This window comes from Tauraco erythrolophus, chromosome Z (assembly GCF_009769465.1).
Source record: "Tauraco erythrolophus isolate bTauEry1 chromosome Z, bTauEry1.pri, whole genome shotgun sequence".
NCBI lineage: Eukaryota > Metazoa > Chordata > Aves > Musophagiformes > Musophagidae > Tauraco > Tauraco erythrolophus.
The window spans coordinates 82,981,167-82,995,913 of record NC_141496.1 but is presented as its reverse complement, the minus strand read 5'-3'; the positions used below and the strand labels follow the sequence as shown (position 1 = coordinate 82,995,913).

At 43.1% G+C, this 14,747-nt stretch overlaps 1 protein-coding gene across 1 annotated transcript in view; it reads left to right on the top strand.

Moving 5' to 3' along the window:
• The first annotated feature begins 3,298 nt into the window (after positions 1-3,298).
• TRPM3 (transient receptor potential cation channel subfamily M member 3) overlaps positions 3,299-14,747 on the top strand; it is a 446,851-nt gene continuing 435,402 nt past the window's right edge. The window contains exon 1 of the mRNA XM_086629266.1: positions 3,299-3,457. Coding sequence (XP_086485392.1) covers positions 3,299-3,457 — 159 coding nt within the window. The remainder of the gene's footprint in view (positions 3,458-14,747) is intronic.

The following is a 14,747-nucleotide window of genomic DNA, read 5'->3' as shown; positions in this document are numbered from 1 at the left end:
TTCAGCATTAAGGACAGAGCCTACAAGAAGTCTTAATTGTTGCCTCCAACTGTCCCTGAAGGTGTGTAGTGAAAGGAGAAGAGGAAATAAACACAACCCGAAATGTGAGAAATTGTAACTAGCTATAAGGAAAAGATTTTTCACTGAGACTATGCTTAAGCACTGAAATGTTGTCCAGAGAAGCCAAGAAATCCTCAGTTCTGCGTTTTTTCCAAGATCTGAGTGGACAAAGCCCTGAGCAAGCTGATCTAAGTGGACCTACTTTAAGCAGGGGGTTGGACCAGGTGACCTCCAGTGGCCTCTTCCAACATATATTACTCTATAGCTTCTGTCTTGCTAATGCAAAGTGAAATAAAAATATTTCATAGGCTTTGAATGAGTGCTTCCAATCCTCTGAGTAGTTCAAACTTGTCCCAAACAGCTCAATGGGTCTTGGACCTTGCTAGGCTAGAAGATTTAAACCAGGCAAATGGAGCCCTGCCACTACCTATTGACATGCCTTCTTGTAATTCTTGATAAATATTTGAATGTATTTATAAATTACTCTGAAGAAAAAACACGTAGGTGGAATGAGAAGGGCTGAGAAAGGACATCAGGCTACTGTATAGGAAACATGAGGTCATGTCTTTCTCTGTTCAGCATGAAAATACTTTCTTGCCAGGCACAGAGCATGCCTGATTAAAACCACAACAGCAATGTTTACAAGCGTGTGAGGAATAAACATATGATGTATATAACATAAATGTTAGAAATCAATCCTATGTAGATAGTTATCAAACATATATGTTTAAATTAAATCTTGTCAGATCATGTCACAAGTTGAAACATACTGTTATGATGGTTTATACAAAAGGTGACTGGTCAGGTTCAGCTGAATTATAGACTGAAATAAGAAGAAGGAAGCTGTTTTATGTGTTGAAACTTCAGCCTTAACATCTCAAAGGAAACAATATTTTCATGACATGTGAATTGCTTTTCACAAAGTTTGACCTTCCGATGTTACTCAAATGACCTGTGTTGCTACCAGACTTACTGAAGCTTAAACTGCTTTCAGCTAAGATTTTTTTCTAGTTTAGTTTGAAGTTTGAAGCCTATTTAAAATGTCTTTGCTATTTTAACTAAGAACATTTGCTTGCTTTTGTGTTGTATCTTACATGGTACTGTGAGCTGAATTAGTATAATGCTGTCTGTGTAACTAAACAGGTCAAGGCACCAAACCGCATTTTCCAGCTGCCAAAGAATTAAACAAGACTACTGACAAATCAGTAACACAAATATTTTTGTATCCTGTCCATGAATTTGTTTAGAGATTCTTATTCCCCACCCTCCCAACCAGTCTCCTTAAAAGTATGTATTTTAGATTCTATGTAATTTGAGTTTTTAAAAACTGACTTGCTCACAAATTTTTGTGGGATTTGAAAATAATTAGATTGCTCTAATGCATAATGAAAGAAAAACACTGGAGTTGGGAAATTTGATAGTTATGACTAGCAGATAGAGGAAACATCAGAGGAGTTGATCTATAGATGTCATTAAAAATCATAAAGCTAATTGACTTAATTAGCAAAACTGACCAAATGCTGATGTGTTTCAGTGAGGAATAAATGAAGCTAAAAGCGCTCATGAGAATAGTTCACCCAAATGAAGTAACTTGCTATAGCTACAGGTGTTGGAAAGAAAAGGCACACTGGATAATGTCTATCTCCACTGAATGGAAGGTACTTAATCAGTCTGGAGTCTGATTAGGGGTGTGGAGGGCATTAGACTCCCTAATCTATGATTCTATGATTCTATAATGCCATAACAAAATCCTTATTTATTAGCTTTCAATCCATATTTAATAGAGAATTTAACGTGTTCTTTGGAAATTCTGATCCATCTTTCTTGCTTATTATTATGGTATTAGATACACTGTGAGGAAAATATATCCTTTCATAAATCATTTTAACTACTGTGGCAATAACTAGAATAATATTATTCATTACAACCTCATTCATCTTTTAAACATATTAAGTTCATCCACTTGAGAGAGCAGCACACATCTGACTTCTTCAGTAAAATGGTCTTCTAAAAAATCTTTGTAAGAAGGGTTAAATCACAAGTCCAAGTCCATGGTTTAATGCCTGCCAAACACTCATTGCATTTTCAATGATGCCTGAAAAACAGAGTGTCCATCCAGCTTGTTTTTTGTTTGTTTGTTTGCTGTTTTTTTTCTTTTTTACACAGCCGCGTAGAATAAGATGAAATATTTACCTTATAATGCTGTTGCCTGAGCTTGTACGCTTAATGGACTGACTAGCCATCTTGTTAGTTCCGTTGCGGGGACCTGAGCATCCTCTCACCTCGTGAAGAAAAATCAGCAGTGAGCTCGGAGGTCAGAGCAGAGGCAGCTTTCCTCTGTGGCACCACAGCAGCGCCCTGTGCTCAGCACGCAGAGCTGATGAACCCCCCATGTGCGTGCTCCTAAAGTACCTGGTAGGGCACATTGAATCCAGGACCCTGAACAGGACCACAGGAGACCCTTCTAGTATTAATAAAGAGACTCTTGATTTCACAAATGTTCCTCATTGAATTTAAGAAAGAAAAGCAGGCCCCCTGAAGGTGTGCCCTACCAACAGGTACCATGCCATCTTCTGATTCTGACTCTTATGTTTCCATCCTCCTAAGTGTAAACAGGAGGGAAAGATGCTGGACTTGGTATGGAAGCTGTGCACCCGTAAGTGCTGCTGGACTTTTACGACTGAACATGTTTTATTACTGGGAAGCTACTATTTTAGTTCCGTAGAACTATTAACGTAGTTTAATGAGAAGAAGCCTCCTGGCAAGGTCTAGGCACTGAACAGGTGGTGTCCCCTGTCGCGTTTAGGCATGGTATAGCCACCTGCCCCGTTCACTGACGGTGCCTGTTCCCCAGCTCACGCCGTCCACCCTTTTCGGCACACGCCCTGGATCAAAACCCTAATTTTGCTGTGGGATATGACGAGCTGTAACCGCCACCACGCACACCGCGCTGGCCCGATCAGCCCCCGAGGCAGGTATCCCCCCTCCTAGCGCCGCTCCCGCGGGCGCCCCTCCCTTCTCGCCTCCCTTCTCGCCTCCCCCGCTCACCGCCCCCGCGGAACCCGCGCCGCTTGCCGGGGCTCCCGCCGGGCAGTCCCGCGGCCGCGGAGGGCGGGCGGCGCCGCTCCGCCCCAGCCCGCCTCCCCTGCCCCCCTTCCCGCCCCGCGCCGTCTCGGCAGCATCGTTAAGACTACGGGCGGCGCGGAGCGGCCGGCGGGGCCCGGCGGCTCCGCGGGCTATGGGGCAGAGGCGGCGGAGTCCCGGGGCGGCGGAGCGGGGCTGTGCCGCCGAGGGGGCGGCGGGCAGCGGCCGCGGGCGGCTGGCGGAGTCCTGGCGGCGGCTGAGCTCCCGGCGCGGCTCCGCCAAGCGCGGCGGACCCTCCGCGCCCGCGCCGCCGGTGAGTGCCCGCGACCGGGACTGGGACTGGGACCGGGACCGGGATCCTCCGTCCGTCCGGGCACCTCGTGAATCCGGGTGCTGGGTGAGGTGGGGGGGGAGGTGGTGTTAAGAAACCTGTTGCACTTTGGCAGGAAAAATCTCCCTTCCCGTGTGCCGAATCTGACTTCGTAGTCGTAACAGGTGCAAGGCTCCCGTTCCGCTTTCGGCGTGTGTGCGCGCGGCGCTGCGTTTGTTCGGCGGCGGCGCCGCGCGCCGCTCCCGGGAGAGCGGCGGCGCCGGTGTCGGGGCCGCCCGGGAGCGGAGCCGGCGCGGCTGGAAAGTAGCCGCTGGGACTGTGCGGCGGAGAGGAAGGCGGCAGCTGTCACACGCGAAGGGCTTGACGGCAGGTGGACTGAAAACACGCGCTTGGGAAGTAGAGGGTTTGTTCTTGGGAAGGTGTCTGCCTGGGTGGCGTGCCCGCCTTCAGACAGCGCGCTGGGATGTGTCAGGAATCTCGGAGGTGGATGGACGGGCGTCTTACAGAGTCATAGGGTGGTTTGGGTTGGAAGGGGCCTTAAAGATCACGTAGTTCCAACCCCTCCTGCCCCTTTCATCTTGATGAAGATGCATGCACAGCATAGATTACATGTCAGGAAAGCTAACATCTTGGCAAGGTATACGTGGAAATTGAGCGAACAAATTAGAGTGCTTGAGTGTCTTTTTTCCTTGGGATCAGAACCCTAGTGCTAGGTGCTGAGCAAACACATAGAAAGATTTTGGGTGAACTGCTCACTGTTCAAGTACGGTGTCCTGTACTCAGTCCCTCTGTTTAGAAACAATGTTGTGTGTTCCTGCCAAAAGCTGACTCACTGAGGTCTGGAGTGATATGCCTTATTCAACAGATCAAATGTATCATTTCCAAAAGAAATGTAGATTTATAAGCTTTTGAGATGGGGAGAAGATGCCCACAGGTTGAATGCCAATTGGGGAAATAGCATAAGGGTGAAGAGACCTACGGTAGAAATGATACCATGGCAACAAGAAAGCATCAGAGAAAGTAACAATATTCTCTTATGGAGAGGGAAGAGGAGGAGCGTTGCATTCATCTGTACCACACTGTAGATTAAAATACTATATATTTTTTTTTCAGAATACAGTAAGTTCTCTTTGCAGTAGGTGCCTTAAATTTAATTCCCAGGTAAAGGTTCTATCGCCAGAACTCGTCACAAAAGTGTACAATGCAGTTGAGGATTGCATTTTTTTGAAGGACTTGTTGAGTTTCTGTTGTTCTAAACAAAGTGGTTCTTGTGGCTTAAACTGGAGATGAATTCTTACTCAAGGCTGAACCCCGAATGAGGTTCAGGTTGGAAATGTTTGGCTAGTATTGAAAGTCTGCATTAATGTTTGGTTAATCTTTACATTTCCAAAATCTTTCTGAATGGATGAGCAACTTCTTCCTGTTACCTTCTCTAAATCAGTACTAAAGTGGTGTATTTATAGTAGTGGATTTGCATTACACGTAAACTACTGAATTCCATAAATTACAGAACAGATGGGAATGGCTGATACTGAGTCGTTTTTTTTTGTTTATTTATTTGTTTTCTTGTTTTTCAAATTTGTGTTAGTCGTTTTATGAAACACTGGGTTTTTTTATGTGAATGAGTAGCTATTAGTTTGTGTTTTCTTCATTTATACACTTCTCTTTTTTTTTTTTTTTAATAAGAGAGCGTAGGATTTCTGAAATCACATTTCACTAAGAATAATTCACTTGGGATCATTTTCCAAAGCAATACCAGAACATACTAATCCTTAAGAGCTTTCCCACCACTACCTTTGTTTTCCTTCCCCCTTGTCCCTAAACAATCATAAGCGTAAGATTTAAATCATTTTAGCATTAGCATTATGGCCTTCCCCCAGGCTTGCCTCCCTGATTGTGTTTTTCTTGTAGTGACTTCTCTTTGTCTGCCACAGTTTACTTTTCAAAGGCTGTCACTGGTCTGGGGTGGACTTCTGGGAGTCAGTGCTGAAGTAGGTGTCTGGCACAGGTGATGCTGTGCACGTCTGGTTTTTGCTCCAATCTCTATCTTAATACCATTTTTTCTGGGGTCTCAGGTGATTTCTGTGTCTTTTTAATGAAGCAAGGCTAGTTTTGGTCAGTGGTGTTAATCACTGGGAAGCTGGCCAGGATGTGTGGGCTTGCTTTGTTTTGCTCTTAAGCAGGCTAACAGCCTTTCGTAATGTGCCATAGGAGAGGGGCCACTACCGTGTGCAGACAGTTTTGGATAGGTGAAAGATGATGTGGGTAATCCTTCAGCACCTCCTGAAAAATTTAGAATATCACTTCTTTATAGCAATCTCTGGGGTTTAATCTATGTGAAAAACTAACTTCTTTAAAATTGAGATCAATTCAAAAGAAAGTGCAGAGTAACCCAGGGAGGGGGGGTGTGTGTGTGGTTTGCAAGGAGGGTCTCATAGGAATGTCTTGCAAAACCATTTAGGTAGGTGTTCTTGTTGTGCAAGAAAAGGAGAATTCTGCATTTTGAAGAACTAATTTCCTGCCTGTTAAGGCTTGCTTTAGATTTTCTGTCAAATGGAGAAGTTTTAAATTAGTAATTGCACATTATGGTTAGTAGTGAGAATAGCTATGTTATTTTTTCTGCAACCTTCTTATCAAGTACTGTCTACCAATATCTGAATTTTCCAAACTTCCTTTTCTTCACAGGATTGTAGAAATTGCTGTTCCTGATGTTTCAGTGAAAAAAATAACAAGTAATAATCCTAAAAGTTGACTTCTATTTCTTTAATTGTTAATTCCTGAATAATAATTTGTAGTCTAATTTCTTTACCAAACCACTTTTTTTTTTTTTAAATTTTATTTAGCTTGTTTTGCTATTAGTCCTTGAGTGATAGAGAGGTAGTTGTTTTATTGGCAGGAGCTGAGGAAGGGAAGGATATTTGAGATAGAAAAGATTTACAAGGTCTCACACTGGCTAGATCACACGTGGCTGCACAATCTCTAACTTTAGAGCTATTATCTTGGTTTGTAATATACTGACCCTGCTTACATTTTGAGTAAAGGGGTTACATATTGAAGGACTAAAGTATAGCTATTGCTTTAGGAATGAAGCCTTTTCTGCTTCTCCATTATCTGCTTGTGTAACAATGGAGATGGTAAGCTGAGTGGAAACCCCTGCTAAAATCGATGAAAGTTTTGCCATTCAAAAAAACGGATCACGTTTTGGACCATGTTAAATTTCTGCCCAGGAAGAGGAATGTCTGGCTCCTTTCTGCGAAAATATGTGACTTTTTCAACCCATTTTAACCAAGGGCTGCACAGTATAGTGTTCTAGTTTAGTAAAAAAGGAGCTAAATGGCTATTCTGCTGTACAGTTTCTGACTGCAGCAACTTTTTTTTCTTTATTTTTCCAAGATAATAGGTTTTTCTTATTGCTTTTGAGCTGAATTTTCCCACAGGATATTTACAGTAGTGCGGAAACAAAACGTCAAGTGAGAAATATAGAACACATGAAATGCAACTTTTCTCTTTTGTTTTGCTGTGGCATCAATGAAATTGCAGCTGTGAACCAGGTCATTGGTCCTGTCCTGGAGACTGAGAATCGGGTGAGCTGAGTACAAAAGATTGGCAGGGAGAAATCAGTTACCTTATGACACAGCTGAGCTGTAATTACGTGTGTGTATAGCTGGGGAACAGTATAAGTACAATAGTTGTTATCCAGTGAGTGAAGAGCTGGATTTCGGAGTGACTTCTCATGGAGCAGATAAGGGGTCTTGAACAAAACATAGCTTGCCCTCTGAGTTCCACATTTTTGAATTTAAGAAATTAACTGTCATTTTATCTTTCTCACTTACTGTGGCAAAAGCATTTTGGCCAAGAGGCTGGCCAGCCTGGTGAGGAGACTGTGAAACTAGGAGCGACACAGGAGAGACATTACAGCCCAGAGTTAAGTGAGAAAATGGTAAGGCGAGGGCAGAAAGGAAAAGTGCAGGCTCGGGGGAACAAGGCAAAGCTCCAGCATGTTAGGACATATGAACACCCACCCTGAGGGTGTGTGCACATCCCCACACAGCCTGGGAGCTGAGCGGGAGGGACGAGAGCTCAGCGTGTGGTCATAGAGCTGCAGCATCGCTGGGATACCTGTGATGTGGTGGGATGGCTCATGTGGCTGGAGTGCTGCGACTGATGGAGATGAGCCCTTCAGAAAAGAAAGGCAGAGAAAAGGAGAGAGAGGGCTGCCCTCCGTGTGAAGGAGCAGCTCGGATGTGTGGGGCTCAGGTCTGGATAAGAGCTTGTGGGTCTGGGTCAGAGGAGAGGTGGCTAAGTGTGACACTGTGGTGGGATGTGCTACAGACCACTGACCAGGGTAAGGAAGCAGATGAAGCTTTCTCTGAAAAACCTCAAGAAGTCTCTCTGTCACAGATTCCCATCCTGATTGGGAACTTCAATGTGTCAGGACATCAGCCTTCCAGGAGAGTGTCAAGGATAACTTCTTGTTACCGAATGGTCCTCCAGTCCTTGTGCAGCACACTGTGCAGACCCTGTCCATGGAAAAGCTGAGATATTCTTCTCATTCAAGCTACTATAGGATTTCTTATAAGGAACAGCTCTATTCGTCTTCCTTGCTGGCAAGCAGAAGCAATATTCTCGTGAGAACTTCTTGCTGCACTTTTAGATGAAGGCAAGGTGGTGCAGGTGGTATAATTGCCAGGAATGAGTGGGACCTGCCTGCAGGCTCCTCTCTCAAAATTAGTTGGCCGAGTTTGTCCTGTGGCCGAGGAATTTATTGCGGCACAACACAGCCTGAAGGCCAAGTCATGTGTGCAGTGCAGCACAGCATGGGTCAGGGTGTGCTCAGGTTAACTGGCATGTGGATCACTGGGTCCTTGATGTGCAATGGTCTCCTTGTCAGGATCGCTACAGATGGGGAAGGTGATACAGCGACAGCAGACACAGAAAAGGCAGGTCCTCACCATCTTCTTTGTTGTCACCAGCAAGGTCTGCCAGGCCCCTGTGCTTAGTGACGGTGCTTATGGAGGAGATGAACTGCCAGGTGGGGATGACGATCAGGAATGACGATCCCAGGTCAGGGATCATGCTGGAGCACTCAACTCACACGTGTCCCTGGGACCTGTCAGGCTGCACCCCATGGCGCTGAGGGAGGTGGCTGATGTCTTTTGCAGCTGCTCTCCATCAGCTCTCAAAGGTCGTGGAGATCAGGAAGGTCTTCAATAACTGAAGAAAAGCAAATGTCACACCTGCCTTCAAAAAAGGGCAAAAGGCAACCTGAGAAACCACAGACCAGCCAGCTTCCCATCAGTCCTGGTTAAAATCAGGAGTGAGACCTCCTGGAGCCCATGTCTGGGCACAGCAGGGAGAAGATAGTGATGGGGAGCAGGGTACCCAAGGGTAAATTGTGCCTGACTCACCTGACTACATTTTGTGACAAAATCATGGCGATGAGAAAAGAGCAGTGGATGCCGCCTAACTTCCCTCTAGCCAGGCTTTCAGCACTGTTTCCCCCAATGTTCTTGTACCTGGATTGGGATATTACAGTCTGAGAAGGAGGACATATTGGCGGGTGAGGACCTGGTTGGGTGGTGGCCTCATGGGGTGGTGGCTATGGGTCAGACACTGTCTAGAGGCTGGTACCAAGTGGGATCCCGCAGGGTCTGTGCAGGACCTGTCCTGTTCAGCGTCTCCACCAGCAACGTGGAGGAGGGCATGGAGAAGGCACGTGTGGCCCTGGGGAGGGGGCAGCTCTAAGGGATGGCTTTGGGCGCTGGTGGGCAGTGAGATGAGCCAGGGCCAACTGTGTACTCGGGCAGTACTGAGGGCCAGCGGTGGTGTGAGCAGGACATGGCCCAAGAGCCAGGGGAGGGCAGGGACTGTCGCCTCTGCTGGGTGCTTGTCAGACCCTGTCTGGGTACCATCTCCAGACTGGGTCCCCAACACAGGAACAGCACTGGCTAACTGGCAGGAGGTGATGGGAGGCCTTGAGATGGTGGCGCTGGAGCCCTTGCACGAGAAAAAAGGCTGCAGGACCAGGGCTTGTTCATCTGGGAGGAGTGACAGCTTTGGGGACACCCAACAGTGTGCGCATCAGTGATGGGAGGGCATGGAGGAGATGCAGCTGGGCTCTTCGCAGTGGTGTGTGGTGGGAGGGCGAGAGACAGCGGCACAACTGGAACATGGGAGGCTGAGGCTGAAGGTAGGAAGAAGCCTTTTCCCCTGGAGGACAGTCCAGCAGTGGAACCAGGGCCTGGGGAGAGTGCGCTGTGTTCATCCTTGGAGGTCCCATGCCCCGACTGGATGAAGCCCCGAGCAGCCCAGTCTGACACCCTGGCTGAGCCTGATCTGTTCAGGGTCTGGGACTGGAGTCCTCCTCAGGTCCCTGCCAGCCTGAGTTACCCTGGGATTGTGTAAATCAACATGAGAAAGTCCACTGAGAATTAATTTACAAGATGCACACTAGCACATCTTGTAACTCCTGTCTATAATCTTAATGACTTCTTAAGATACTTAGAAGTGTACCAAACAAACTTAAGAAAAACAAAAATAGTAGTTCTAGCCCAGGACAGGGACTGATAAAATAACCTGATAATATCTGAAAACGGAAAGCAATACTTTGCCTGGCCTTTCTCCCTCCTGCCCCAGCTCATCCCTGGCTCCTCCAGCTAGAGGATTTAGCTCGCAGGAGCGAGCTAAAAGCAGGTGTGCGTTATCTTTGAGTGCAATACTTTTCTGATGGTTTCGTTGTCCAGAGAGCGTAGCAATAAAAGATCCAATAAAAATGGAAACGAGGAATCTCTGTCAGCAGTGTGAGTGGGAGGTGAGGCGAGGGCTGGGGTGGATGAAGCCTATGAGAGGTGCTTGTGCAGTTGCTGGTTGGACACTGCGCTGCTGTAGGGCTCACAACATCAGATGAGTTGTAATTAATTTTACTTCTGATCTGGTTTTGCCATCTTTGAAGAAAATACTTGTTTTTGTCATGGACGTTTTGAAGTTCTTGGTAGCTGAAGAAAGTGTAACTAATTCTCTACACAAATACTTTGTCATGTATGACGAATTGGGCATTTTGTCTACTGTTTATTTTAGGTGACTGCTCTTTCTTCATTTCGGCATCTATAAAATGCTTTTAAAAAAATATTATGTAGTATATAGTGGAGTGTTTTGGGGATTTTTAGTTTGCTTCTGTGTGCTGTGGATGAACAACACTTTTTCTGAGTGCTTATTTGGATGGATTAATAACAAAGCTGAAAAATGATGGCTAATTTATGCTTCAGATTAAATGCAGTTTCCTGCATCTTAACATGATGTTTATGTGTTAAGAATCTCTCCTGGATGTGTTGCCTAGTGTCTCTCTGTGGTGGGTTTCCAGTGAGGAAGCCTGTTAAGAAACTTCTTATAGTTGACCAGTCCTATATACTATCTGGACAGCTGATCTTTAGTTTGTTCTTTTACCAGTGGGGGAAAAAAAGAAGTTTTATACATTACTTCTTTGGCACATGTGTGGAATAGTCTGTTAAGTAGTGCGACAGCTGGATTTTTAAAGGTTAATAATTCATTTTTTTATGTTTTTATCAGAACGGTCCTGAGGAAAATGTTTTTGCTTGCCTGTTACATTCTTGGAAGGAGGTCTCTGTTGTGTGGACTGAGTTCTGTCTGATGGTGGAAAAACATCCATAATCCTCTCTTATTAGTATAGAGTGACTTTGAAATTGCTAAATTTTGTGCTAAAGGGAAAGTTTCAGATCTTGGAATTAAATACTTCCAGAAGATGCATGTATTAGGCAACTCTCAGAAGTCCCTTCCACGCTAAATTCTTCTATGACTGTAGCTTTTCAGAGTAGTACTCTGTATCTGGTAGAGCAGAGTGTGGTGTAACTGACTGCAGTCATATATGGTGCAAGTCACTGCAGAGCTAGGATGTGATTTTTAGCACAAAAGGTGATGAAAAGAGGAAAAAAACACCCAAACCCAAATGAAGAGGGGAAACGAATTCTCATTAAAATGGTAAAACAGAATAATAGTTCTATTTCCACAGTTCTCATCTGTTTGTCTCTCCTGAATAGGCGTCAAGGGTTATTATGTTGAAGACATTGTGTCTAAGAAAATACCAAGGACTGAAGTTACCTTACTGTTTTTTTCTTTCTTTCTTGTGGAGATAATAATTATTAATTATTAATATACAGTCTATTCTGTATTTGAAATCAAAGTACATATATTTCAAAACAAGGTGGAAATTTAATAGTTAGAATGATAGTGTCAAATTTAATGGTCAGAAGTTAAAAATCATTAATAATTGGGGATTTCTGACTTTATCTCATTTACTTCTTTGGGGCCTGATAATTTTTAAGTGGTGGCTGGTCTTCCTTTTTGATAAAAGACTGATTTCAAACTGAACATCCAGAATCAAAAGACATCTTTTAAAGTCTTGAGGACTTCTAATTGTATTCTGTGGATGAACTGGTAGTCTGTGAGTTGGTAATGTGGAGGTACTGTTATCCCTGACCACCCTGCAAAAAGTCAAAACAGGCCCCTGAAGTCTTGCTTTCCGATACCACCCTTTATCTATTCTGTGCACTTGCTCAGGTCTTGCCTGAAAATGCTGGATTTCATTAAAAAGAGAAAAAAGTTTAAAATTACAAGCAGTAATTTAAGAGTAAGGAAAAAGGAAACCAAGCAGTGTGGGAGGTGAGAAATCCCTAGACCTATGACTAGGAGCATGAAAACATCTACCTAGATCAGGAGACAGTTTTACCTTCCACAGTCTCTTTGGCAAGTGATATCTCTGTGGTCTTTGATTTACGTGGTATATTTTTTGTACTACTTTTTTTTTTTTCACCATAGGAAGCAACTCCTGTGAGGCATGCATGTAGGCTTTTGGGATTCACCTGGAGGTTGTGGGATATTCTTTTATTCATAACAACATAATACAGACAAGTTCTTCTCAAGGTATCAGAGATGTTAATATCAGTTAAGAAAGCAGGAGCACATTTTTAGGCACAACTTGCAATTTTTAATCTAACACTGACTGGAAAGTGATACAAGTATCCTGTTATAACCTATTTACTGTGTTTGCAGCTGAAATGAACTCTTTAGAGACGTATATTTAATAGTTCTGCTTAAGCAGCACTTCAACAATCCTGTCACATTTCAAAATGAAAATGTGAAAAAAAAAAAAAAAGAAAAGTAAGTCTTATTCTTTTCCCGTACAAGTAGTTTTTTTTTTTCCTGTTCTTCTTATTTTCTTTTTGCTTTTAGATAATGTATTTTCTTTAATGACATAATGGAAGTGTTATGTAAAGAATATACCAAATAGGTGATCTCTTCTTGTAACTTCTTGAAGTTTTCCGTGGATTGCAGAGAAACTGTCTTGTTATAAACCGTGTGAATCACAGTGACTGCAGATTTGCAAGGAGGAAAAAAAAATAAATATCAAGCAAATGAAAACTTTCTGCTACTTATTGCCAGACTTTAAGTGCTTGCTCCCTGGAAATAAAATGTAATGAGAAAAAGTATCTGATGGTAATGTGCTAATTTATTATAACTATTTATTCTGTCTTTATTGCTCATTATTTCCCCTGAATTGTAATAACATGATATTTACTGTGATTATTTTTTTTTTCAGCATTTTACTCATGTATTTAATTATCTTTTTATGAACACACATCAGATAGTTTTTATTTTTAGTGGCTGGGCTGAGCTGGTTTATAGACCAGCTCAGGAAAAATTTAAATCTTATGAACACAGGTGAAGCTTCAGTGATGTCAGAGTATTTATAGTAATCCTTTTATACATTTAAGATCAAGAATAAATTAACAGAGAAATAGCTAGCTAGATATTTATATGTATATATGTATTTCTCAACTTAGTGGAAAATGATTTCCAAATCTAAAACCAAGAAAGGCAGAGGAAGTCCCTGGGAGAAGTAGATTGTATTTAACTTTACAAGTGGTACCCTATTTCAAGTTGCTATTATTATCATTATTATTATTACCCTATTTCAGTTGAGATACTGTTCTATCCATAGAAGGAGCATTAGCAATGTTAATTAAATCGCAGAAACTCCTTCTTTGTAGTCATCATCATCTGTATGTTTTAAAAAATTAAAAGACTCACTTTGCATTAACTGACAGGTCTTATGTATCCATGTACATGCTCTGATAATTCTGGATTTAATAGCCTAGTATTTCCATCCTCTGACTCCAAGCATAGATTTCCATTAGTATTCCTTGCTCCTCCAGATTGTGCCCTTACGCCCACCTGCAGGATATTCTGGCACAGGGCTCTATCTGCGTGTTGAGCTGTTATTCTTTTGAGTGAATAAGGTCATTTGGGAAGGTGAAGATGGGTCCTTGTACCAACTCTGTTGCCTTCTTCACTGGACTAGTTGGTGTGCTGAAGATGCTAATGGGATCTTTGCTCGATTTTAAGAGTAGAATTAAGGTGAATGTAGCCTGGAATGTTGAAGTTACTTTCTTGTTGGAAAACCTGAAACAGGCTATAATGTTTCACGATTTGCTCTCTTTCTTTCTTTCTTTCTTTTTTTTTTTTGTTTGTTTCCAAGCCAGTTACTATGGAGAACCCAAATCTTCAGTAACTTTACTTCTTCATTTTTTTCTGGTTCTCCAATGTAAGCCAACCTTTGTTGTTAAAGAATTCCCAGGTACCAGAAGTTCTTCACAGTCAGATGAGCTCTAGGGAACTGCATTAGTGGTCCCTCGAGAGAAGGCGATACAAAAGAAGAGAATGAAACAGAAAAGGAAGCGTGACCACTGTGTGTGACTGGGTGACTTGGAATTTCCAGTGGGACCAGTGGGAAGCTTTGGGTCTCAGAAAGTTGTCATAGGAAATAAGTAATGTTGTAGTAATAGCAGAAGTTGTGGATGAAGCCTGGGGACAAGTGGAAAGCCACTGAGACAACAAGGCAGACAAGAAAGATTTTAATGAGCGTAGCAGTGAAGGTGAATGCAGTGAGCTCCACCTAATATTTGGGGAGAATATTTGTTCTCCCATTCAATTACCAAAATTGTGACAAGGCTGGATTTGATTCAGTGTCACTGGAGATGATGACCTTTTGATTTTAGATGTGCATTTTGGTTTGAAGAAAGTATTTCCTTAATGTTTAGGTATTAGAGTTATTTTAAAAGCTAATATTAAAAGACATCTGTCAATCATGTACATTGACAACAGAAGAACGCAGATGTATGCGAATACCATTTAATCAGAATTCAAGCTTTCAGCCTGTGTGGACCAGGACTACAAAGGCTTGAATTCATTCCTGGCA